The sequence below is a fragment of the Salvelinus alpinus genome, chromosome 1, assembly GCF_045679555.1.
Source record: "Salvelinus alpinus chromosome 1, SLU_Salpinus.1, whole genome shotgun sequence".
In the NCBI taxonomy this organism is placed as follows: Eukaryota; Metazoa; Chordata; class Actinopteri; order Salmoniformes; family Salmonidae; genus Salvelinus; species Salvelinus alpinus.
Genome location: NC_092086.1, coordinates 61,226,530 through 61,249,705, shown reverse-complemented (window position 1 = coordinate 61,249,705; position 23,176 = coordinate 61,226,530). Strand labels below are relative to the sequence as shown.

At 43.6% G+C, this 23,176-nt stretch overlaps 2 protein-coding genes across 3 annotated transcripts; one reads left to right on the top strand and one right to left on the bottom strand.

Moving 5' to 3' along the window:
- Positions 1 to 1,413: 1,413 nt before the first annotated feature.
- On the bottom strand, positions 1,414 to 12,951 carry LOC139582660 (COP9 signalosome complex subunit 6-like). Of its 2 annotated transcripts, XM_071412857.1 has the most exons (10): positions 12,819 to 12,951; positions 11,107 to 11,232; positions 6,258 to 6,389; positions 5,765 to 5,853; positions 5,501 to 5,563; positions 4,206 to 4,253; positions 4,001 to 4,115; positions 3,739 to 3,831; positions 2,051 to 2,151; positions 1,414 to 1,881 (listed from the first exon to the last, which is right to left on the bottom strand). In XM_071412857.1, exons 1-10 carry the CDS (start codon positions 12,859 to 12,861, stop codon positions 1,741 to 1,743), a joined length of 951 nt encoding a protein of 316 aa, XP_071268958.1. In that variant the 5' UTR covers positions 12,862 to 12,951; the 3' UTR covers positions 1,414 to 1,740. The 2 variants fall into 2 exon arrangements, with proteins under 2 accessions (XP_071268958.1, XP_071268968.1); XM_071412867.1 differs by lacking the exon at positions 11,107 to 11,232 and having other exon boundaries at positions 12,819 to 12,876.
- Positions 12,952 to 13,147: 196 nt separating this feature from the next.
- On the top strand, positions 13,148 to 15,003 carry LOC139582652 (F-box/LRR-repeat protein 12-like). Its single transcript, XM_071412847.1, has 3 exons — positions 13,148 to 13,309; positions 13,433 to 13,508; positions 13,886 to 15,003. The coding sequence occupies exons 1-3, from the start codon at positions 13,209 to 13,211 to the stop codon at positions 14,909 to 14,911; spliced, it is 1,203 nt and encodes a 400-aa protein (XP_071268948.1). The 5' UTR covers positions 13,148 to 13,208; the 3' UTR covers positions 14,912 to 15,003.
- Positions 15,004 to 23,176: the final 8,173 nt, after the last annotated feature.

Here is a 23,176-nt window from a genome sequence, read left to right as displayed (position 1 = left end):
GTCACACTCAAAATTAAAGTGGAAAACCACACTACAGGCTGATCCAACTTTGATGTAATGTCCTTAAAACAAGTCAAAATGAGGCTCAGTAGTGTGTGTGGCCTCCACGTGCCTGTATGACCTCCCTACAACGCCTGGGCATGCTCCTGATGAGGTGGCGGATGGTCTCCTGAGGGATCTCCTCCCAGACCTGGTCTAAAGCATCCGCCAACTCCTGGACAGTCTGTGGTGCAACGTGGCGTTGGTGGATGGAGCGAGACATGATGTCCCAGATGTGCTCAATTGGATTCAGGTCTGGGGAACGGGCGGGCCAGTCCATAGCATCAATGCCTTCCTCTTGCAGGAACTGCTGACACACTCCAGCCACATGAGGTCTAGCATTGTCTTGCATTAGGAGGAACCCAGGGCCAACCGCACCAGCATATGGTCTCACAAGGGGTCTGAGGATCTCATCTCGGTACCTAATGGCAGTCAGGCTACCTCTGGCGAGCACATGGAGGGCTGTGCGGCCCCACAAAGAAATGCCACCCCACACCATGACTGACCCACCGCCAAACCGGTCATGCTGGAGGATGTTGCAGGCAGCAGAACGTTCTCCACGGCGTCTCCAGACTCTGTCACATGTGCTCATGTGCTCAGTGTGAACTTGCTTTCATCTGTGAAGAGCACAGGGCGCCAGTGGCGAATTTGCCAATCTTGGTGTTCTCTGGCAAATGCCAAACGTCCTGCACGGTGTTGGGCTGTAAGCACAACCCCCACCTGTGGACGTCGGGCCCTCATGGAGTCTGTTTCTGACCGTTTGAGCAGACACATGCACATTTGTGGCCTGCTGGAGGTCATTTTGCACATCTCCCGGGTGGCGCAGTGGTCTAAGGCACTGCATCGCAGTGCTAGCTGCGCCACCAGAGTCTCTGGGTTCGCGCCCAGGCTGGGCTGGGTTCGCGCCCAGGCTCTGTCGCAGCCGGCCGCAACCGGGAGATCCGTGGGGCGACGCACAATTGGCATAGCGTCGTCCGGGTTAGGCCGGTAGGGATATCCTTGTCTCAGTATGTAATAAAATGTATGCACTCTACTGTAAGTCGCTCTGGATAAGAGCGTCTGCTAAAGGACTAAAATGTAAAATGTCACGCTGCATGAGGCAAATACTGACTGGTTTTCTGATCCCCGCCCTTAACTTTATTATTTTAAGTTATGTGACCAACTGATGCATATTTGTATGCCCAGTCATGTGAACTCCATAGATTAGTGCCGAATTTACTTTAATTGACCAATTCCCATATGAAATAACTCTGAACAAATTTCTAAATGTTTACTGTGTAGTTTGTAGGCCAATTGAATCTTAAGGATTTTTATATTAATCTTTTAGCTATCATTTTATATTTTTGGGATAAACAGAGGAATCAAAGTCCCACGAAAAATCAGCAGATCATTTATTACTTACAGAAACATGGAACAAAACAAAGCGAAAGGGAAAAAAAGTAATTTCTGTTCGTGTACATGGATTCGTTAATGTGCATAGTCACAAACCTTAAACTGCGAGTGAGAAGTCTGTGTGTGATTTTATGGGGTAGACAAGTCGTCTGAGACACTTCTAGCATTTGCTACCTTTGAAAACAGTAAACTGGTTTGATGAGACACAACTAACAAAATACAGACAAGCAAATTAACATTTGCCGTGCTTGTGACCTCTTCGTCTCTTCTTTCATTCCCTCTCTCTCTCTCTCCCTCTCTCTGTGTCGCTCAGAAGAACAGTCCTCTCATCCTCCGGCCGATGCCCTGTCGATCGTACAACACGTTGAACTTGTTGATGAACTGGTTCATGCTGTTGCAGGTCTTGGTGATGGTACCTAGGTAAGCCATGAGGCCCACGTCATTGCATTGCTGAGGACAGAAGGAAGGAGATGCATATGCTTTTACAGTACTGTGCCAATCCAACCCATCTAAGCTCTAATGATTAAACACAACTAAGGTGATAATCTAAAGACAAAAGCCTACGCATGTTCACACCAAGAGCTGAGCTTTGCAAAGTGCCTAAGTGGGGACAACTTACATCGTAGAAGTCGGTCTTGAATTTGATGGTGCTGAGAACAGGCAGTCTATGGCACAAAGCATTGGCTTCTCGGAGGATCTCGTGGTTAAACGGCACCTCTCCTGGGTCGTAACAGATCAGAAGGGGAGAGTGCGTCACAAAAGAGCATAAGGTTAGAAATACACACACAAGACAGTTGTACGCATATACATTGCATTCAGAAAGTATTCAGAGCCCTTGATTTCCCCCACATTTTATTACATTATCCTTTTATTCTAATATGGATTAAATAAAACATTTATCAAGCTACACCCAATATCCCATAATAACAAAGCAAATTTGAAGAAAAATAATATATATATATAAATATAATCACATTTACATAAGTATTCAGACTCTTTACTCTGTAATTTGTTGAAGCACCTTTGGCAGCGATTACAGCCTCGAGTCTTCTTTGGTATGACGCTACAAGCTTGGCACACCTGTATTTGAGGAGTTTCTCCCATTCCTGTCTGCAAATCATCTCAAGCTCTGTCAGGTTGGATGGTGAGCGTCGCTGTACAGCTATTTTCAGGTCTCTCCAGAGATGTTCGATCAGGTTTCAAGTCCGGGCTCTGGCTGGGCCACTCAGGGATATTCAGAGACTTGTCCCGAAGCCCCTCCGGTATTATCTTGGCTGTACCAACAGGACAATGATCCTATGCGAAGTCCTGGGCGCTCTGGAGCAGGTTTTCATCAAGGATCTCTCTGTACTTTGGTCCGTTCATCTTTGCCTCGATCCTGACTAGTCTCCCAGTCCTTGCCGCTGAAAAACACCTCCACAGCATGATGCTGCCATCACCATGCTTCACCGTAGGGATGGTGCCAGGTTTCCTCCAGATGTGACGGTTGACATTCAGGCCAAAGAGTTGAATCTTGGTTTCATCGGAGCAGAGAATCTTGTTTCACATTGTCTGAGAGTCTCCAGGTGCCTTTTGGTAAACTCCAAGCAGGCTGTCATGTGCCTTTTACTGAGGAGTGGCTTCTGTATGGCCACTACCATAAAGACCTGATTGGTAGAGTACTGCAGAGATGGGAGAACCTTCCAGAAGGACAACCATCTCAACAGAGGAACTCTGGGGCTCTGTCAGAGTGACCATCGGGTTCTTGGTCACCTCCCTGACCAAGGCCCTTCTCCCCAGATTGCTCAGTTTGACCGGGCGGCCAGCTATGATGATTGTTGGTGGTTCCAAACTTCTTCCGTTTAAGAACGATGGAGGCCAGTGTTCTTGGGGACCTTCAATGCTGCTGACATTTTTTTGTACCGTTTCGTTTCCCCAGATCTGTGCCTCGACACAATCCTGTCTTATGTAAATAAGGTCTGTTTTCTTTTTAATACATTCGCAAAAATTTCCAAACCTGTTTTCTCTTTGTCCTTATGGGGTATTCTGTGTAGATTGCTGAGGATGTTTTGTTAATTTAATCTATTTCAGAATAAGGCTGTAGCGTAACAAAACTTGGAAAAAGTCAAGGGATCTGAATAGTTTCCGAGGGCACTGTAGATTGTTGAGAAATCATATTGCGTTTTTAAAGAAAGGGCTGGAAATGACTAAGGTAATAAAAACATTATTTCCAGACTCACTTGAACAGAGTCATATTCTTTCCAGACTAACTTGAACAGTCATATTCTTTCGGTCTTTCATCACACAGAGACACAGCGGTTCTCTCACCTGCTTCCACTGCTTTGACGTATTCCAGGATGACTTTCACCCTGCTGTGTAGCATCTTAATTGCACTGTGTTGGGCTATGAGGTGTTCTGCCACTGAACACAAGAGACACATAACAGGGAGAGTGTTTGAGAGTGCATTTGTAAACCTTTAGCTGTATCAGACGTACCGGGCAGATCAATTGCTCGGGAGGCATTTTAAAATGGTGGGCCTTGTAAATGGGGGTATAAGCAGCCGTTACTAGGCAGCCGTTACTATAGTTACCCGTTGAATTCTCCCCTGTGCCAGTGGCTGTCATGCGAGCCACGTGGTCCACTCCGATTCGCTCCGCCTCTTCTGTGGCCAGAGTGTACCCCAGCTCAGCAAACAACATGGTCGCCTGGGATTGGGCGATACGGGACAGCCAAGTTTACAAATCAGCCACTCGTACTAATCACAGTGATGTGTGTGGTAGGAGAGCTTGAGGTACCTCTCCGTTGATGATGTCGATGACAGACTCGTACACATTGACAGGGAGCTGGGAGAGACAGGACATATGTTTGAATTACCATATGTACTGTATCATAGCCAAGTAACAGTCTTGCATAAAAGCAAGTAACTTTCATTTAAAAATGGAATCCGTATTAGGGGAAACCGTTCGACTGTCCGTCTCAGCAACTTTATTTGTTTTGTGGACAGTGTTTAAAAAAAATACAGTACATATTCTGCTGTTCTATCACGCATGCAATGCTTGTCCGAGGGGGAAAATAACAGCATTTGTTGTTTGGAGTAACTTTATTGTTTTTGTAATAACCCAAATGGAAAGTTTCACAATGAAGGATTCCACCTTTAAGAATGTTTTCTACATTAACTCAGAGTCTAAGCCAGTGGAGGTGGGGTTTCTAAGAAGCTACATGGAATTGTTTTAAGAAAATCATACCAAGGATCATTTTGCTATTTGATTTTGAATTAAGACCCCTTGAAGTATCAACATTTTGATGAAAATGTGTATTTGGCCTTACTGCTGTTAGCCCATACAACCGCATTGAATAACATAACTACATGGAACAACCAATATTTTTTTTGGGGGGGGCTAAAAGTTTGTTCTGAAGTGCCTATCCTATTTCTGAGAGATAATACTTGTATTTAACCCCTTATTGTCGTCACCAAACAGTCTCCATATACTTCCATAAATGTTTTCAACTGTTACCGGGGGACCTTTAGACGAGTCTTGTGAGGCCTGTGGGCGTACTAGATGGGTCATATTAGTGGGTAGCCCAAACTGTTGGAACGCTACAGACAGACGTTGGCAGATTGGCTGTACCGACTTCAGACGAGTCCCAAGACGCTTAATAAGGGTCATAGAGCAAAATGAAGAACATTGTGTTCCTGAGAGTCCTCTCTCCATAGAGGGGTCATAATAGTTTATAGGCCAAACCGTTAGGACGCTACATACGATTTTGTGAGAAGACAGATTTTCGGGATGTCTCATTGTCTGAAACACCGCTCTAGCTCTGTCACCTCATGTTACATAGGCGGATGCGGTGGATTGAGACACATCCAATGCAAAAAAACACTATATCCAGTGGGTTTTGCGGGCGAAGAGTCAAGGGAGTGCAATTGAGATTCTCCCTTGGCCTCTATTGGTTGACCTAGCTAGCCTACTCATGATGTATTGCGTGTATGTTTTTTTGCTTTTGAAGCGCTTTGAACAAAATGTGTTATGAAAAGCACTAAAGATTAATTTATTATTATTATATAAACAATTCCAAATGAGAAACTCACATCTGTGTGTTTGGTCATTGGGTTGAGCTTGAGGAAGAGAGGACTCTCAATGATCTCACACACCTGAAGTGAAGAGAGAAGAAAAGCCAATAAGAAAACAGCATCCTGTGTTGGCCAAACAACCTCAACTGACATTTCAAATCACAACAATTCACTGACCAATTACAGGAAAAGTACATTTTACCATATGCCTCTAATTACTCCCCCATGGAACATGCCCCAACCTCATGGAACATGAAACGTAGTCCCCTTTGCTCTGCCTACCTGCTTGTGAATGTGGATGTCTGATTGGTCACAAGGACCGCCTGTGGTATACCAGCCCAGGAACTCCATGTCCTTGAAAACCTGTTTGACTGAGAGGCAGGTGTAGAGGTCAGGTGTAGAGGTCAGGTGAAGAGGTCAGGTGAAGAGGTCAGGTGAAGAGGTCAGGTGCCATATGAATCAAGCAGAACAGGAATGCTGATCTAGGATCAGGTCCCCTACTAAAGTTAATCGTATTAATTGTGATTTAAAAAGGCAAAACCAATCGTAGACCAGAACTCCCAATGAGGTTTAGTTCCACCAAGGGCTTCAGGCACAAGCCTACTATGACAAGTTGTGCTTCAGAGGTGGTGGGGAAACCATGACACAGCACAACATCATCACTTTTCATATTGCACTTTCATCACCATCAGTAATTAAGGGGAGTAAATGCCATCTGACCTGTAAGGTAGGTTAGTGAAATGAACACACACGGTGTACATATGATGAGACTCACATTGCTCCTCCTTGGTGTAGTAGTACTCCTTGTCAATGTGTGCTCGGTCATCTACCAATTGATGAAGCAGCTCAAAGGAGTTCATCACCTCGATGTTTCTACCCTCCTGCTTCCCGATCAGTGCGCCAATCACTGGGTGAAAAGGAAAGGATAAAATGCAACATGAAACAGCCGATTGGAAATCGATACACATATAGGCTATAGAAAAGCCCATTGAAACTGTCAATAACTGGAACCTCGGGCTGTGACGGACATGGAATTTTGGACGACAGTAATTGGCCAGAAAAATGACCGCAGTCTTTGACATAACTGTTCGAATAGGAACAGCTTTATGGACACATTTTCTCCTCTCCTCCTAACTGCATGTGCTGCCATAGAAATAGAATGAATAGAACAGTCATCCCATTCAAGTCGATGCTGGCATAATGGGTGGACTGGCAGCCATTGTGAGTGTACCCATAGGAGCAAAGCAAGAACTAAAATATGTGCTGTGATTTGTTGATTCAACTCAACTGATATTACAAAAAAATACATTCCATTGCATGAGGCACCACGTGATCATTTGAATGAACATTCCACATTAACTGAAATCACCGCGTCACAATACCAGGCAGCCGTTGTGAGTATACCCATGAGTTTACCAGTCTAATTGGTTCCAAGCCCGTTCTAGTCATTCTATTTCTGTATGCTACATTGATGAGGGTATTGCATAAGCAACCAAAGCCTAGTTTGCTTGTTTCAGCAAATACGTTATATCACGTTATTAAGAGTCAAGAAACAGTCGAAACGCACAAATGCCTGGTTATCCCATCTTCAGTCATCTGTTCATTCTACATTAAAAAAAGGGTATTTAGAGATATTTTATTCCATAACCATCTTCAGCCATAACCCTCGGTTATATGGTAATTGTAACAGCCCAACTGTAACCATACCCATGTAAGATGCCCTTCCCACTGTTGCATTTGTTCTCTTGCAGTTTCTTAACTGAACAAAAATATAAAATGCAAAATGTAGGGTCACATGTCTCATGAGCTGAAATTAGATCTCAGAAATTTTCCATACGCAAAAAAATGCTTTTTTCTCTCTTTTTGCAAACAATTGTTTACATCCCTGTTAGTGAGCATTTCTCCTTCACCAACATAGTCCATCCATCTGACAGGTGTGGCATATCATGAAGCTGATTAAACTGCATGATCATTACACAGGTACACCTGGTGCTGGGGTCAATAAAAGGCCACTAAAATATACAGTTGCGTCACATCACAATGCAGCAGATGTCCCAAATTTTGAGGAAGCGTGCAATTGGCATGCTGACTGCAGGAATGTCCACCAGAGCAATTGCCAGAGAAGTTAATTTCTCTACCACAAGTTGTTCTAGAGAGTTTGGCAGTACGTCCAACCGGCATCATACCACGTGTAACCGGGCAAGCCCAGGACCTCCACATCCGGATTCTTCACCGGCAGGATCGCCTGAGACCAGCCACCCGGACAGCTGAGGAAACTGTGGGTTTGCACAACCGAAGAATTTCTGCACAAACTGTCAAAAACCGTCTCCAGGAAACTAATCTGTGTGCTCGTCACTGGAGAAGTGTGCCAGTGGTCACCCATTTCAACTGTACTGTGCAGATTGCAGACAGCGTGTATTACATCATGTGGGCGAGCAGTTTGCTGATGTCAACATTGTGAACAGAGTGCGCCATGGTGGGGGCGGGGTTATGGTATGGGCAGGCATACGCTACCAAACCTAAATCTGTTTTACCTCATTTCTACCAGCATGTCACATGTGCAACCAGAGAGAGAAACCCCCCCCCAAAAAAACAACTCGACCACCTTTACTCCATACGCATATAAAGCTCTCCCTCGCCCTCCATTTGGCAAATCTGACCATAATTCTACCCTCCTGATTCCTGCTAACAAGTAAAAACTAAAGCAGGAAGTACCAGTAACTCGTTCAATACGGAAGTGGTCAAATGACGCGGATGCTACGCTAAAGGACCCTTTTGCTAGCACAGAGTGGAATATGTTCCAGGATTCGTCAAATGGCATTGAGGAGTACACCACCTCAGTCACCGGCTTCATCAATAAATGCATTGACGACGTTGTCCCCACAGTGACCGTTCGTACATTTCCCAACCAGAAGATATGGATTACAGGCCACATCCGCACCGAGCTAAAGCTGCTGCTTTCAAGGAGCGGGACACTAACCTGGACGCTTATAATAAAACCGGCTATGCCTTCAGACAAACCATCAAACGTCAATACAGGACTAAGATAGAATCCTACTAGACTGGCTCTGACGCTCGTCGGATGTGGCAGGGCTTGCAAACTATTACGGACTACAATGAGGAACACAGCCGCGAGCTGCCCAGTGACACGAGCCTACCAGATGAGCTAAATGCCTTTTTATTCCATGATCCCTTAGAGGCAAGCAACACTGAAGCATGCATGAGAGCACCAGCTGTTCCGAACGACTGTGTGATCACGCTCTCTGTAGCCGATGTGCGCAAGTCCTTTAAACAGGTCAACATTCAATGCCGTGGGGCTAGACGGGTTACCGGGATGTATAGCCAAAGCATGTGCGGACCAACTGGCAAGTGTCTTCACCGACATTTTCAACCTCTCCCTGACAGTCTGTAATACCTATATTTCAAACAGAGCACCATAGTCCATGTGTCCAAGAAAGTGAAGGTAACCTGCCTAAATGATTACCGCCCAATAGCACTCAGGTCAGTAGCCATGAAGTGCTATGAAAGGCTGATCATGGCTCACAACAGCATCCTCCCAGAAACCCTAGACTTCAATTTGCAATCCACCCCAACAGATCCACAGATGGCACAATCTCTATTGCACTTAACACTGCCCTTTCACACCTGGACAAAAGGAACACCTATGTGAGAATGCTGTTCACTGACTACAGCTCAGTGTTCAACAACATAGTTTAGTGGTGAGCTTTGTGGGCACTAAGGACCCTGTGACTAAACACCTCCCTTAGCAACTGGATCATGGACTTCCTGACAGGCCGCCCCTAGGCGGTAACGGTAGGCAGCAGCACATCTGCCACGCTGATCCTCAACACTGGGGCGACTGCGTGGCCAAGCACATCTCCAACACCATGATTGAGTTTGCTGACACCAACAGTGCTAGGCCTGATCACCGACAGCGATGAGACAGCCTATAGGGAGGAGGTCAGAGACCTGGCAGTGTGGTGCCAGGACAACAAACTCTCCCTCATTGTGAGCAAGACAAAGGAGCTGATTGTGGTCTACTGGAAAAGGAGGGCCGAACAGTCCCCCATTAACATCGACGGGGCTGAGGTGGAGCGGGTCGAGAGTTTCAAGTTCCTTGGTGTCTATCATGGTCCAAACACAACAAGACAGTTGTGAAGAGGGGGAAGAGGGCAGGACAACACCTTTTCCGCTCCAGGAGAGTGAAAAGATTTGGCATTGGTCCCCAGATCCTCAAAGAGTTCTACAGCTGCACCATCGAGAGCATCCTGACCAGTTGCATCACTTCCTGGTATGGCAAGTGCTCGGCATCTGACTATAAGGCGGTACAGAGGGTAGTGCGTACGACCCAGTACATCACTAGGGCCAAGCTTCTTGACATCCAGGAACTATATACAAGGCGATGTCAGAGGAAGGTCCAAAAAATTGTTAAGACTCCAGTCACCCAAGTCATACTCTTCTCTCAGATACCACACGGCAAGCAGTACCGGAGCGCTAAGTCTAGGACCAAAAGGCTCTTTAACAGCTTCTTCCCCCAAGCCATAAGACTGCTGAACAATTAATCAAATGGCCACCCCGCTCTTTGTTTTTACACTGCTGCTACTCGCTGTTTATTATCTATGCATAGTCACTTAACAAATTACCTTGACTAAACTGTACCCCCGCACATTGACTCAGTACCACCTGTATATAGTCTCGTTATTGTTATGTAATTTTCGTGTTACTTTTAGATTTAATTTTTTACTTTAGTTTATTTAGTAAATATTTCCTTAACTATTTATTGAACTGCATTGTTGGTTAACGGCTTGTAAGTAAGCATTTCACGGTAATACTGTTGTATTCGGCGCATGTGACAAATACAAATGTATTTGATTTGACAGTGAACAAGATTGCATTTTATCGATGGCAATTTGAATGCACAAAGATACCGTGATGAGATCCTGAGGCTCATTGTCGTGTCATTCATCCTCCGCCATCACCTCATGTTTCAGCATGATAATGCATAGCCCCATGTCGCAAGGATCTGTTGCACTATTCCTGGAAGCTGAAAATGTCCCAGTTCTTCCATGGCCTGCATACTCACCACACCCATTGAGCATGTTTGGGATGCTCTGGATGAACGTGTACGACAGCGTATTACAGTTCCCGCCAATATCCAGCAACTTCGCACAGCCATTGCAGAGGAGTGGGACAACATTCTACAGGCCACAATCAACAGCCTGATCAACTCCATGTGAAGGAGATGCGCTGCATGAGGCAAATGGTGGTCACACCAGATGCTGACAGGTTTCCTGATCCACGCCCCTAATTTATTTTTAGGAATCTGTGACCAACAGATGCATAGCTGTATTCTCAGTCATGTGAAATCCATAGATTAGGGCCTAATTAATTAATTTAAAATGGACTGATTTTATATGAACTGTTACTCAGTAAAATCTTGTGGCAAGTTGGGTTTAAATGTTTGTTCGGTGTATTTTAATTATTGTCTTAACTTTTTACAACATATTTCAACAACAGCAATATATTGAACCAATTTCAATCTCATCCCCTTGTCCATTATTCCATGCCAAATGCAAGACTGTATAGAATTATTGGTATACTTGAAAACTGATGAGCTCACATACCCTGCATGGGCCGCCCCTCCTGGGAGCGGATGCGAATCCAGTGGTCTGAGATGTTGAGGATGACTAGAGGATGCAGGGCAACAGAGACACTGCCGGTGACCCCAGACGCCATAACACTGGGGCTGGCTGTGGGACAGACAGAAAGAGGGTGGGTTTCCTTTACTTTTGGCCATCTCAGCCAAACATGGCCTAAGCACGACCACCTGCTTTCGAGCAAACAAAGCATCCGTGTTCTTGTATTGAATATTGTTGTTTTCTTTAGATTAATGTTACAATATCAGTGTGTTGAATTGAGCTGGATTTGAACAAACATGTACCACTTGGTAATATACAGGAAAGGTACAGTGAGGACATTGATTCTACTCAGCAGAGCTTCAATTTATCAACAGTGCTATTCCAACTGACACGTTAAAAGATGTGAACATGAAGTTAACTAATAACTGCTGTAGCCATCTCCATTGCTATAGTTAAGTACTAGCTCGGTGTGGAGGACCAATTACATCGCTGTAATTTAAGCTAACTAAGAAAACAAAGTAGTTGGCTAATTAGCTAGCAATAGATACGCTAACGATAGTTGTTTAAACTGCCGATGCTTAGTTAGCTAACTACTACAGAAGGACCAATCAATGTGTGACAGTTGAGGTCAAAAATTAACTAGCTAGTTAGCTAACAAGCAAATATTAACTGCAATCGTTTTGAAATTGCATAGATAATAATTAGGGTTGGCAATTCCCAGAAACCTCGCGAAACGACATTGCGATATGATATTTATTTTACCTTTATTTAACTAGGCAAGTCAGTTAAGAACAAATTCTTATTTTCAGTGACGGCCTAGGAACAGTGGGTTAACTGCCTTGTTCAGGGGCAGAACGACAGATTTTTACCTTGTCAGCTCGGGGATTCAATCATGCAACCTTTTGCCGACACATGTATTTCGATTCTCACGATTCTATATGTATTGCAATTCGACGATCCAAACATATTGCTCACCATACAGTACGTCTGCTGCAGAGAGCCATGAGAAAACGATTCATGGAAATAAGTTCTGAAAACAAAATGGTCTCCCTATTTAAAAAGATGGAAAACAAGCTACTGTATGTACACTCTTAGTAAAAAGGTGATGTCTAGAACTTAAAGGGATACTTCGGCTGTCCCCATAAGTGAACCCTTAGTGGTTCCAGGTAGAAAAAAACATGTTCTGGGTAAAAAACCCTTTGGGTTCCATGTAGACCCTTCCCACTAAGGGCCCTACATATAACCCTTTTTGGTTCTATCTGAAACTAAAAGGGGTTCTACTATCGGGACAGCCGAAGAACCCTTTACCTTTTTTATAAGAGTGTATGAAAGAAAACTACTAGAGTTGGTGCAGGTACTGCAAACTAGCGCACAAATTATATTGTCAAAACGTACGATAGATACTCAAAAATAATATCCCGATATGTAACTATCATTATCTCCCTCAGCACTACTAATAACACCGGTACAGCACGCACAAATACTAACTGGGACAGCCACGTTAGCTAAATTAGCTAGCTATGCCAACTAAAGTTAGCTAGCCTCGCTGAAGTAACGTTAGAGAACGCAAAGGAGACATAATGGCAAGCTAAACATGAGCTAACACCATCGACAAAGGAGTAAAGTTAACGCCGACACAATATATATACAACCTTGTCAAAATAAGATAAATAAATTGTGCTTAGGGATATTATTACCGGCCCCATCCACTTCCATTCCACCACCGTTGCTCGTCGCCATCTTGTCCTACTGACAGCTGCGCAAGCGCAATAGAACAATGCTTTTTCCCCAAACGCTAAGGGGCAGTGTTTGTTTGCTGCATTTACACAGCAGATTTGGTGATGCGTGTTTTGGAAATTCTGAAATTGTTATGCTTATTTACTATTTAATTTTTTACACCTTTGTATATATATATCTGGTAACGTTACTCTCACATAAAAGGTGTTAATTTCGCACATGGTTTTATTAAGAACGTGTAGGAACGTTATTGCTTAAGCAACCGTTTGTGCAGGGTTCATTACTTGAATGCAACTTTGGTACGTCGGTGTATTTTGTCCGTGTACTCGACGGTACTTTTTGTTTAGAAAATGGCAGACTTCAGCACTTCTACTCTCGATTATTTCCCAGAGAACATTTTAATTGATATTTTATCATATTTAGGTGTGCGAGAGCTCATCAGAACTGGAAGGTAAAACAAGTTGGCTAGTTGACGTCTGTGTTCAACATAAATATCCAAGATAGTTAGCTAGCAAACGTTAGCTTAAAAAAAACCACGTATCTTTGTCATGCCATTCATATGGTGTATTTGCAGGGTGTGTAAGAGATGGAGACGCCTTGTAAAAGACCAACGACTATGGCGAGCTGTTGATCTAACTGCATGGAAAGGGGTAAGAATGGTGCCTATTGCATGATGATCTTACCCTTTCATGACTTGACATGAAAAGATTTCTGAGGCTGCTATGTCTAAAGACGTCAGCCGTTTTGTGGTATATCCATGTCTCTCAGGTCCTACATACAATGATATTTCAGCAGACTTGATTCGAGTATTGATAACTTCCTGTTTGAGGCCTCTCACCTTCTGCAACAAAATACAATGTTGATGCTTGCATTGAAGGCCTATTTCCTACCTGTTGACGAGCTAACTCTAAAGAATGTTCAAGTCATCACTCAAACACTGATGCATTGTTTCTTCTCCATGTCTCCCTCATTGGATGTTGTCGTTCTACAACTGCTCTCCCTGCCCTTGGTGTCCATTTTGGGTCAGGTGACGTCGCGCATGCTGTGGGTTCTACTGCGCCAGTATCTGGGCACTGGGCTCCGATGCCTGCGGCTGCGTGGCTTGCTGCTCTCTGCTAGAGGCGGGGCATTTCTCTCAGAGTCCTGGCTTAAGGCTTTGTCCTCCAGGTGCCCCCGTCTGCGCAGTCTTTCCCTGCTGCACGCAGACCTGAGAGGCTTGCGTAGCTGCCAGCTCCTGCCCACAACGCTGCAGGTCCTAGAGTTGCGTGGCTGTGAGCTACCACAGGGCTTTTTCACCCAGACCCCACCCAGTCCTGAGAATCAAGCTGGAGCTGCATCAACTGCTGCTACTCAGCAACAGGGACGCGGTCAGACTGGGAAAGTGCCTGCCTCCACGTCAGGGATTGCCATTGAGACGATGGTCCTTGATAACGTGCCCTCCTTCACAGACCTGCACCTGCAGAGTCTGGCATCTTGGTTGAAGCTTAGCCGCCTAGAGCTGCGCAACGTCCTTCGGGTCACAGCGGAAGGCCTTAGGCGCAGTGCTGCCCAAGAAACCGACTCGGGCTTAAACGGGCTCTCCAGGCTCAAGTACCTGGAGATAGGGCACTTTGGACGGCCTGGCGCCCAGCTACAGATGGCCTCCCTGGGGCTGGGGGTGGGCTGGCTCGGCCTAGAGGAGCTAAGCCTTGGCGGTAAGGAGGTGGGACCAGGCCTGCTGTCTGCCAGCCGCCTGAGGGACCTGAAGCGCCTGCGCCTCAGATGCTGCAAGCTGAGGGAGATGCAGGTGCTACGGAGCTGCAGGACGCTGCGGGAGCTGCGTCGGTTGGAGTTCTGTGAGGTGTTCTTCCAGGTTTGCCCAAAGACACCAGAGAGGGGGGGGGAGAGGCAGGTTGAGGAGGGGAGGGAGGATGGCGCAGACGGTGGTGATGGAAGCAATGATAAACTGGATGAGAATGACCCTGTGCCAAGTCTGCGCCGTTCACTTGCTGCTCTGCTGCCACAATGTACACTACTATTCACCAACTGCACTGTTACAATAACATCAGACTAGATTACATACTATGTTACACATCTGGTTCCCTTATTCTACTGTGGTGAAAATACAAGCTGTCAAAGCTATACTTAAAACCTGTTTGCAAACTCTCATGAATCACCTTTTTGTTGACATATGTAGAAAACAAATGTACCCATTAACAAACCCAATCAAAATCTATTTTAAACTTTTATACAGCTGTGCAATTGAACAAAAAAGGCACAGTTAATGGTTACACAAACACATGCAATGAACTGTCTCACAGGAAATGTAATGTTTCAATTCCACCTCTAGACCAGGGCTATTCAGCTCTTAAAGGCACTGCATGGTCAATCCAATGTCTGCAGTGGCCGTATAGCATTTACTGCGATTCGGCCTCTGCATGCCTGAGGAGGCTGCCTTGAGAAGAGATTCAATGAATATATTGCAACTCTGGGGGGTTTCAGTAGGCTAGAAGTAGCCCACTAGTTTTGCTAACTGGCCCCCTCAAGTCTAGGGGAAAAAAACTCTGGTTGTGTGATTCTCCAAAGAATTATGTTGCCTGTATTAAGATATGAGAAAGTACCAATTTTTAACCTTTTTCCACCAAGAAACTAATAAGAATTTGTTCTTAACCGACTTGCCTGGTAAAATAAATTAATTGCAAAATAGAACATACTTCAATAGATCATGAATAAACAAATATCCAGGAAATAGGATCAAGCTCTCTCAATCTGTAAAACACACTCAACATTTATCCCAAACTTGGTCCTGGGCCCCCCCCCCCCCCACCTAGGTGCACGTGTAGTTTTCTGTCCTGGCACTACACAGCTAATTGAAATAACCAACATCATCAAGCTTTGATCATTTGAATCAGCTGTGTAACCGATGTGAAATGGCTAGCTAGTTAGTTAGCGGGGTGCGCGCTAATAGTGTTTCAATCGGTAACGTGACTCGCTCTGAGATCTTGAAGTAGTTGTTCCCCTTGCTCTGCAAGGGCCACGGCTTTTGTGGAGCGATGGGTAATGATGCTTCGAGGGTGGCTGTTGTCGATGTGCGCAGAGGGTCCCTGGTTCGAGCCTCAGGTAAACAAACAAAGGTGTTACATAATACTAGGGCAAAAAACTAAAAATGCAACCGGAGGGACCAAGTTCGGGAAACCCTGATCTAACACCGTTATCCAGAATGTAAGAAAGATGGAACAATGCAAGCATGGCAATATACACTGAGTGTACAAAACATTAAGAACACCTGCTCTTCCCACGACAGACTGACCAGTTGAATCCGGGTGAAATCTATGATCCCTTATTGATGTCACTTGTTAAATCCACTTCAAATCAGTGTAGATGAAGGGGAGGAGAAGGGTTAAAGAATGATTTTTAAGCCTTGAGACACAGATTGTATATGTGTGCCATTCAGACGGTGAATGGGCAAGACAAAAGGTTTAAGTGCCTTTGAATGGGGTATGATAGTAGGTGCCAGTGTAACCGGCCCTGTACCGGAAGATAGGGCTCTGGACACAATTCTGACAGTTGTCTCTATTAATGACTGCATGGAATGGATACAAATACAAGGCAAAAGTGAATGCTGCCGTCTGGACTCCATACAAGTATATTTGCCTCTCCTCATCACGCTCTGAGCAAACTGAGGAGTAAAAGCATGGCTCCCATTGATGACATCACAGCATTAACATAATTAAAAAAATAAATACAATAAAATAGTTTACTCTTGAAAGTAAATGTAATACATCTCAAAATAACCTTAAAATAAATGAGGGATTTTTCGGTGAAAATATATAAAGGATATTTTACACCTGTTACACCAGGCGCATCAGTTTGTGTCAAGAACTGCAACGCTGCTGGGTTTTTCACGCTTAACAGTTTCCTGTGTGTATCAAGAATGGTCCAAATGACATCCAGCCAACTTGACACAACTGTGTGAATCATTGGAGTCGACATGGGCCAGCATCCCCGTGGAACGCTTTCGACACCTTGTAGAGTCCATGCCCAGACGAATTGAGGCTGTTCTGAGGGCAAAAGGGGCTGCAACTCAATATTATGAAGGTGCTCCTAATGTTTTGTACACTCTGTGTATATGGCTCTGGTTATCATCATTTGAAATGAACATGCTACATTATTACCGTGGCAATCCAGCATCAGTGGATAGAAGAAAGAAAAAAAATACCATGGAAATGATTGCATCACAATACCAGGCAGCCAAAGATTCAATAAAGGACTCAATGGTTGCGTTCGTAAATTCACTCTGGCTATCTACTCTGATTTCAGAGCACTCATCTGAGTGTGAGTGCAGAATAACTGATTCATTTACGAATGCTCAACACCCGTTGAATATGGCCGGTGTCAGTAAAAAGTCAGCAAAAAGCACAGTTAGTCACCAACTCTCTTAATAACATGAAAACAGCCTAACCTGTTCTTCTAGGGCAAGTAAAATGGTCAGAGTGAGGTGTTCTCTTATTTGTGTCTGGAAGTAGCGAGCCAGTTACCTTTTGGTCAGAACACTCACACCAACTCTACTCCTTGGCCAGAGCGTCCAGTGTGCGCTCTGAGTTTACAAATCTGACAATGCTCTGAGTTTACGAACGCCCAGAGCTCACTCTGGCACGCCAGATTACATTTCCCAACACACCCAATGGCACACAGACATTCTTTTGACCAGATTGGTGCAAATTCAACAAATCTGATCTAACAAAGTGGATATTGGTCAAATCAGTCAAGATTTATGTATTTTAATAGGCCCACAATATGGTTACTTAAGCCTGATTTTGATATATTTGGCTGTTTTCACAGCATAACATGTAGAAGCTGTTCCTTTTCAGGTTTAGAAGAAGTGAGTGCTAAATGCTAACTCCCGTTCATATAAGCTGGTTAGCATAGCTAGCATACAGAAATTGGTGGTAGTCAGTCATTTTTAACTGTAATGCAGTTGATTGGTAACGATGTGTTGGGGCTTGACATCCATACAAGCATTATACTCCCGTTTTTACCTCAACATAGTGTGAAATACACATTAACAATAGTCTGAATGTAGGCACATTTTGCTGGGGGGCAATGAGGAGACTTTGGTGTCTTTCTCCCACGCGTTTCCATGGCAATTCCATTGTTTTGGTCGAGTTTCGATTTACCTCTTTACTGTATCTATTGCAAGTGTACCCAATGAGTTTACCAGTGAAATTGCAAGGGTTAGAGCTTCTAAACCCGTTCTATTCATTCTATTTATATGGGGTAAACATCCTGCTTTTACTTCCTGCTTTGCTCCTAGGTTGAAAAAAATACAAGTTAAGGCAACTTAATCATTGAAAATGAACACTTTCATTGACTAACGCCGTTGCCGAGCTGGACCATGCTATGTGTTTGCTGAGTACTTAGCTGAAATTTACTATGATTGTGTTTATTTTCCACTTTGATGGCAAACTTTCTGTACTGCTACCATTTACTCCCAGTCATTTTGCTCTGGAGCTGGTCCAATTAATTTGTTTATTTTCAAAACGCTTCTGCATGGAATTATCACATTTTCTTAACCTTTGTATCTTCGACCTTGCTCCAAGGTAATTTGCCAAAGATAATTTATATAAAGAGGTATAGAAAACGCTTATTCAATAGATATCCCTGATCACGCTTGTAGGCGATGTCATGGCGACATTAGCTAGCTAAGCTCATGCGCAGAAACACGTCATCGGGTCGAACGCTCGTGTTGTGCCGAACTACGCATGTGCAGGCTGTCAAATCAAAGTCACTCGTCCGACATCAAGTTGTTTAAAAAAGGAAAAACTTGTCAGTTTGTCACTTTCAAGAGGTTGTAGTATGACAGTTTCAACTACATTGGCTCGAATCTGGGTTTTGCCTTTAGATTTCGTGAAAATTAACAACTAAGGACACATTTTCTTTACTTCTCCCATTGACTTGCCAAACCCCGGTCTGGTCTGTCGAGTCTACTTCGAGAAGCATTCCCGGATGTATCGGGATATTGGGCCTCTGGGTTTAGAAACTCTGTTACCTAGCTTTGCTCTTGGGTACACTTGCAATGGGGGAGTATAGGTGAGCTTTTTGAGCTGTGTGTCTCATGTCTTCCCTGTTCCTTCATGCGCAGTGATGCAGCTGGTCTCTCCTCTACCTATCAGCTATTCCTATTTGTTTTTGTCGATTCATATAAAAATTGACACAACTTTGAATACTTTTATGTGTGGTATGATTGCTAGTTAGCCTATTGCAGATCTGGACAAATGATCCACCTACCGCTATTGTCACTATGAATGGTGGATAGAGTTCAGGATAGGTTATAGTGACCAGTGGTAGAGTAAAAGTTATCACGTGGAAAAGCGTAGGGCATAAGGGAAGGACCAAAACACTTTGATAAAGGGGAAGCGCAGATGAGGAAATTTGTCTTGGATGGAAGAAATTATGTAGTAAAACCTGCAAATAGTAAATGTAAACCGGGGGGGGGGGCACTACCCTCCCCAGAGCAAAAAAAAAAAAAAGCTTCAGTTCGTCTTGGGTGCTTATTTTATGTGGTTGAAATCACCTAAAGCAAGACCGATTCAAGACCAAGACCGAATGGTCCCGGACCCCTTATGGACAGGGACCACTCAGAAATGGTTAAGACTCAAGAGAAATAAATGAAACACAAAAAAACACGAACAACGCACAGACATGAAATTGAAACAGAAACAATGATGCCTGGGGAAGGAACCAAAGGGAGTGACATACAGCTTAGCCAAATACATTTAAACTCAGTTGTTCACAATTCCTGACATTTAATCCTAGTAAAAATTCCCTGTCTTAGGTCAGTTAGGATCACCACTTTATTTTAAGAATGTGAAATGTCAGAATAATAGTAGAGAGAATGATTTATTTCAGCTTTTATTTATTTCATCACATTCCCAGTTGGGTGAAGACGTCTCAAGACACAGGTGATGGCTGTGTGTGACGTTTGCATTTCCTGGCGTACAGGAAATGTCCTGTAACAACAGGGTGAGCAAATTAAGATCCTACACCTATTCCTTGTCCAAAGGAAAATTAACTGACGGAATATCCTCTATTGCGCTGTTTCGTAGTTTGGCTGAATGTGTGGAGAAAAGCAAATATTGAACAATGTTGATATGGTGCAATTATGGCATAATTTATCACATCAAAGAAAAAGGTAATAAATTATCATTTTAGCTATTTATTATTGAGAAATTGATTATACATCCAATACATTAAGTAGGCCTACCTTACATGTTTTAATATTTCGTTTGTAAAATGTAATATCAGACATATTGGTTTATTTCCAGGTGGCTCGATTCGTGTTGAAGGCCAGTCAAGCTCTTACATTCTAGTAGTCTATTTCAATAATGTTTAAGCAACATTAAACCATACCGATTGTGAAAATGCTAGATAAAAAAAATGCAAGATGTTGCTAATGTTAATCTGACAAATGAAATGACGCACAAAACAGAAGAACTAGGTTCGAGAATTTCGAGAGCGCAGCTGAACTGCATGCTATAGATAGACGTTCACATAATTGCTTAACTGTGATAGCCTATATGCCATAGGCGGAAATCCCAGGGGGGACGGGGGGGACACGACCCCCCCCATCCTGGGAAAAATATGATTTGTCCCCCCCAATCTATCACTGTAAACATAACTATGTAATTTCAATAATATTAATAATACGCAATGAAAGCAGTTGTGCTGATTATAGACACTTAATAGCGCCTTTTTAAGTTTCAAAAGATTGCGACCACCCCGCCCTTTTGCCTCACAATGGTTTGATCCACTGCCAGTTCTTTAGCTGGCAAGGTAATAGAGGGTTCGTATCTACTGTCCGAAAGGCACATGTACGTAACTGACGTGAGATTAATCCAGTCAATCGCGCCATAGCAATGTTAACATTTTTATGTTGGCAGGGTTCACACACTAGCTGAATTTGCAGAGCTAGCGCGCAAACTAAAGCAAACATTAACTAGCAAGCTAGCTAGTACCTATTCCATTAATGTGGTGTCGTCAAAGATGGAATCTTTACTATCGTCAGTTTATTCCAAGATCAGCATGCAGCTGTAGTGCTTCGAAGTCCCTGTGATAAGGTTAGCGATAAACTGAAGTCCAAACTGAACAGAACTACACTCTCTTATACCATTGTCTTAAATATATTTAATGGTCTCGTTGCAAAAGCTAAATTGTCGCTAGTGAACTTTTTTAAATTTATTTTATTTCACCTTTTTTTTTTTTTGATTATAGCAAACACCACAGAAACGGAATTGGTGCTCGCTAGCTTTACAAATTCAGCTATTGTTGGAAGCCAGCCAATATGAAACAAACTATATTAAAATTAGAAAAGGTAGCATATGTTGTGTAAATGTGTGTGTGTGCAGCTAGACCGGCCAGCCAGCCAGCCAGGTAGAAAAATGGCAGAAAAAGGTAAAAAGACGGACATCAGAGTATTTTTCAGTACACCAAAACGCAAAGTAAGAACTCTAGTAGCCTAATATCTCAAAGACGAGTTGATAAAATGTTCATAAGAAAGAAGTGAAATGCTAATGGAATGTTTCACAATGATGTCATTAGGCAGAGCAGGCAACAGATGGCACACAGACAGCAGAGCTGGGGACAGATAGGCAGGGACAGGGAGTCTCAGGTAAGTTTGTTGAGTCTTTGTTTGGCAACATTATGAAAGGTTCTCAATTTTTTTTACTTGTAAAATAGGGACATAATTGGAAAATGCCATGGATACCCCCGCTCTCAACTTAAACTGATGACTAAACTAAGATTTGTTTATGGCAATGGTATTGCTGTTGTGATTAATTGTGTAGTTTTGGGTACCGGTAGTTAGGAGTACGGCAAACACCTTATTTCTTTTCTAGGAGACAGACTGAGTGTGAGGGTGGTGAAAGGGAAAGAGCCAGGGAGAGAGACTTCAGAGAACAATGTCACAGCCACGGCAGGACCAGGTGTCACCCTTGTTGCCAGCAGCACCAGTATAGGGGACAGTGGCACAGCATTGTCCAGTTACCTCAGTGATGGCACAAAACCATATCAGCCACACCCACAATTTTTGAACCGCAAACTCTTGCCAACAGAGTGTTGACGTTTCAAGACGCCCCAAAGCACAGAATGAAATTCTGAACATCATGGCCAATACAATCATTCGAGGCATTGCAGCTGAGATTAGGTCTCTTCCGATTGTACAATTTTCATTAATTGTTGATGGTACTCAAGATGTCTCTGGTGCTGAACAGGAGAGTGTCTTTTTGCATTATGTTGACCATGACCTTGTCCCTCACGAGGAGTTTATTGGGCTATACAGGGTGTCGGAGACAACAGACGAGGGCATTGCGAAAGTGGCAACTGAAGTGTTGTTGAGGCTCAATTTGCCCATGTCTGGATTACGTGGGCAGAGTTACTATGGTGCCTCAAACATGGCAGGAAAATACACAGGTGCACAGGCAATTGTGAGAAGGCAGCAGCCATTAGCCCTCTATGTCCATTGTGGAGCACACTGTGTAAATCTGATTACACAGGCTGGCTGCTCAGCCTCCCCACTGATCCGGGATTCCCTTTCTTGGGTCCATCAGTTAGGTGTCCTCTATGGCCAGTCAGGAAAGTTTAAGAGCATGTTTGAATCAATTGCCACGTCCAAAGAAACACATCTGCCCACCCGGAAACCCCTATGTCCAACAAGGTGGACTGTGCGGAATACTGCTATTAGAGCTGTGCTAGGGCAGTATGAGCGGGTACTAAGCAGCCTAGAGGAGAGTAGTTTTTAGTACATGACAGTACACTTACAAATTATTTATTTCATGTTATTTTATTTAAAATTGCATACTTTGTGCGACATACTTGTCCATAGCTGCTGTTTGAAGAGTTGAGACACTGACTGAAGGATATTTTGTTTGATTTATTTGGGTTTTTCATTGAAGTAGTTATTTTGCTTTTAGAACTGTACTTATTTTAAGCTTTTTGTTCTTGTAAAGATATTGTAGTAGACTCAGGCCAGTGGCACATTTAATGACTATATAAATGTATCAGAAAAAGTCAAATTAAAAGGTCAATTCAATACGGAGACTAACTTTGTGATGGTTCTCAATGGAGATTATTTTAGATGAGATCACACCATGTTCATTGTATTTATGAAAACTGCACCCATACAGTGTACAGTACCATTGTCACCTACTGGCCTTTCTTGATATTGCTGGTTGTAAGTACGAATACCTGCATACATACTGGACTGGTAAGGAGCACTGCTATAACTATTATTATTAGTAGTATTATAATGATTTAAACATTTGAACAAGTTGGGAAAACCCTT

What these genes read in the sequence shown, in the direction of transcription:
- LOC139582660 (XM_071412857.1), bottom strand. Translation starts at nt 12,861, where the DNA reads ATGGCGACGAGCAACGGTGGTGGAATGGAAGTGGATGGGGCCG. An exon ending in CGTCAAAGCAGTGGAAGCAG is followed by an intron (nt 2,152 to 3,738) that starts GTGAGAGAACCG and finishes GTTACGACCCAG; the next exon opens with GAGAGGTGCCGTTTAACCAC. An exon ending in TCAAGACCGACTTCTACGAT is followed by an intron (nt 1,882 to 2,050) that starts GTAAGTTGTCCC and finishes TTCTGTCCTCAG; the next exon opens with CAATGCAATGACGTGGGCCT.
- LOC139582652 (XM_071412847.1), top strand. Translation starts at nt 13,209, where the DNA reads ATGGCAGACTTCAGCACTTCTACTCTCGATTATTTCCCAGAGAACATT. An exon ending in GAGCTCATCAGAACTGGAAG is followed by an intron (nt 13,310 to 13,432) that starts GTAAAACAAGTT and finishes GTGTATTTGCAG; the next exon opens with GGTGTGTAAGAGATGGAGAC. An exon ending in ATCTAACTGCATGGAAAGGG is followed by an intron (nt 13,509 to 13,885) that starts GTAAGAATGGTG and finishes ATTTTGGGTCAG; the next exon opens with GTGACGTCGCGCATGCTGTG.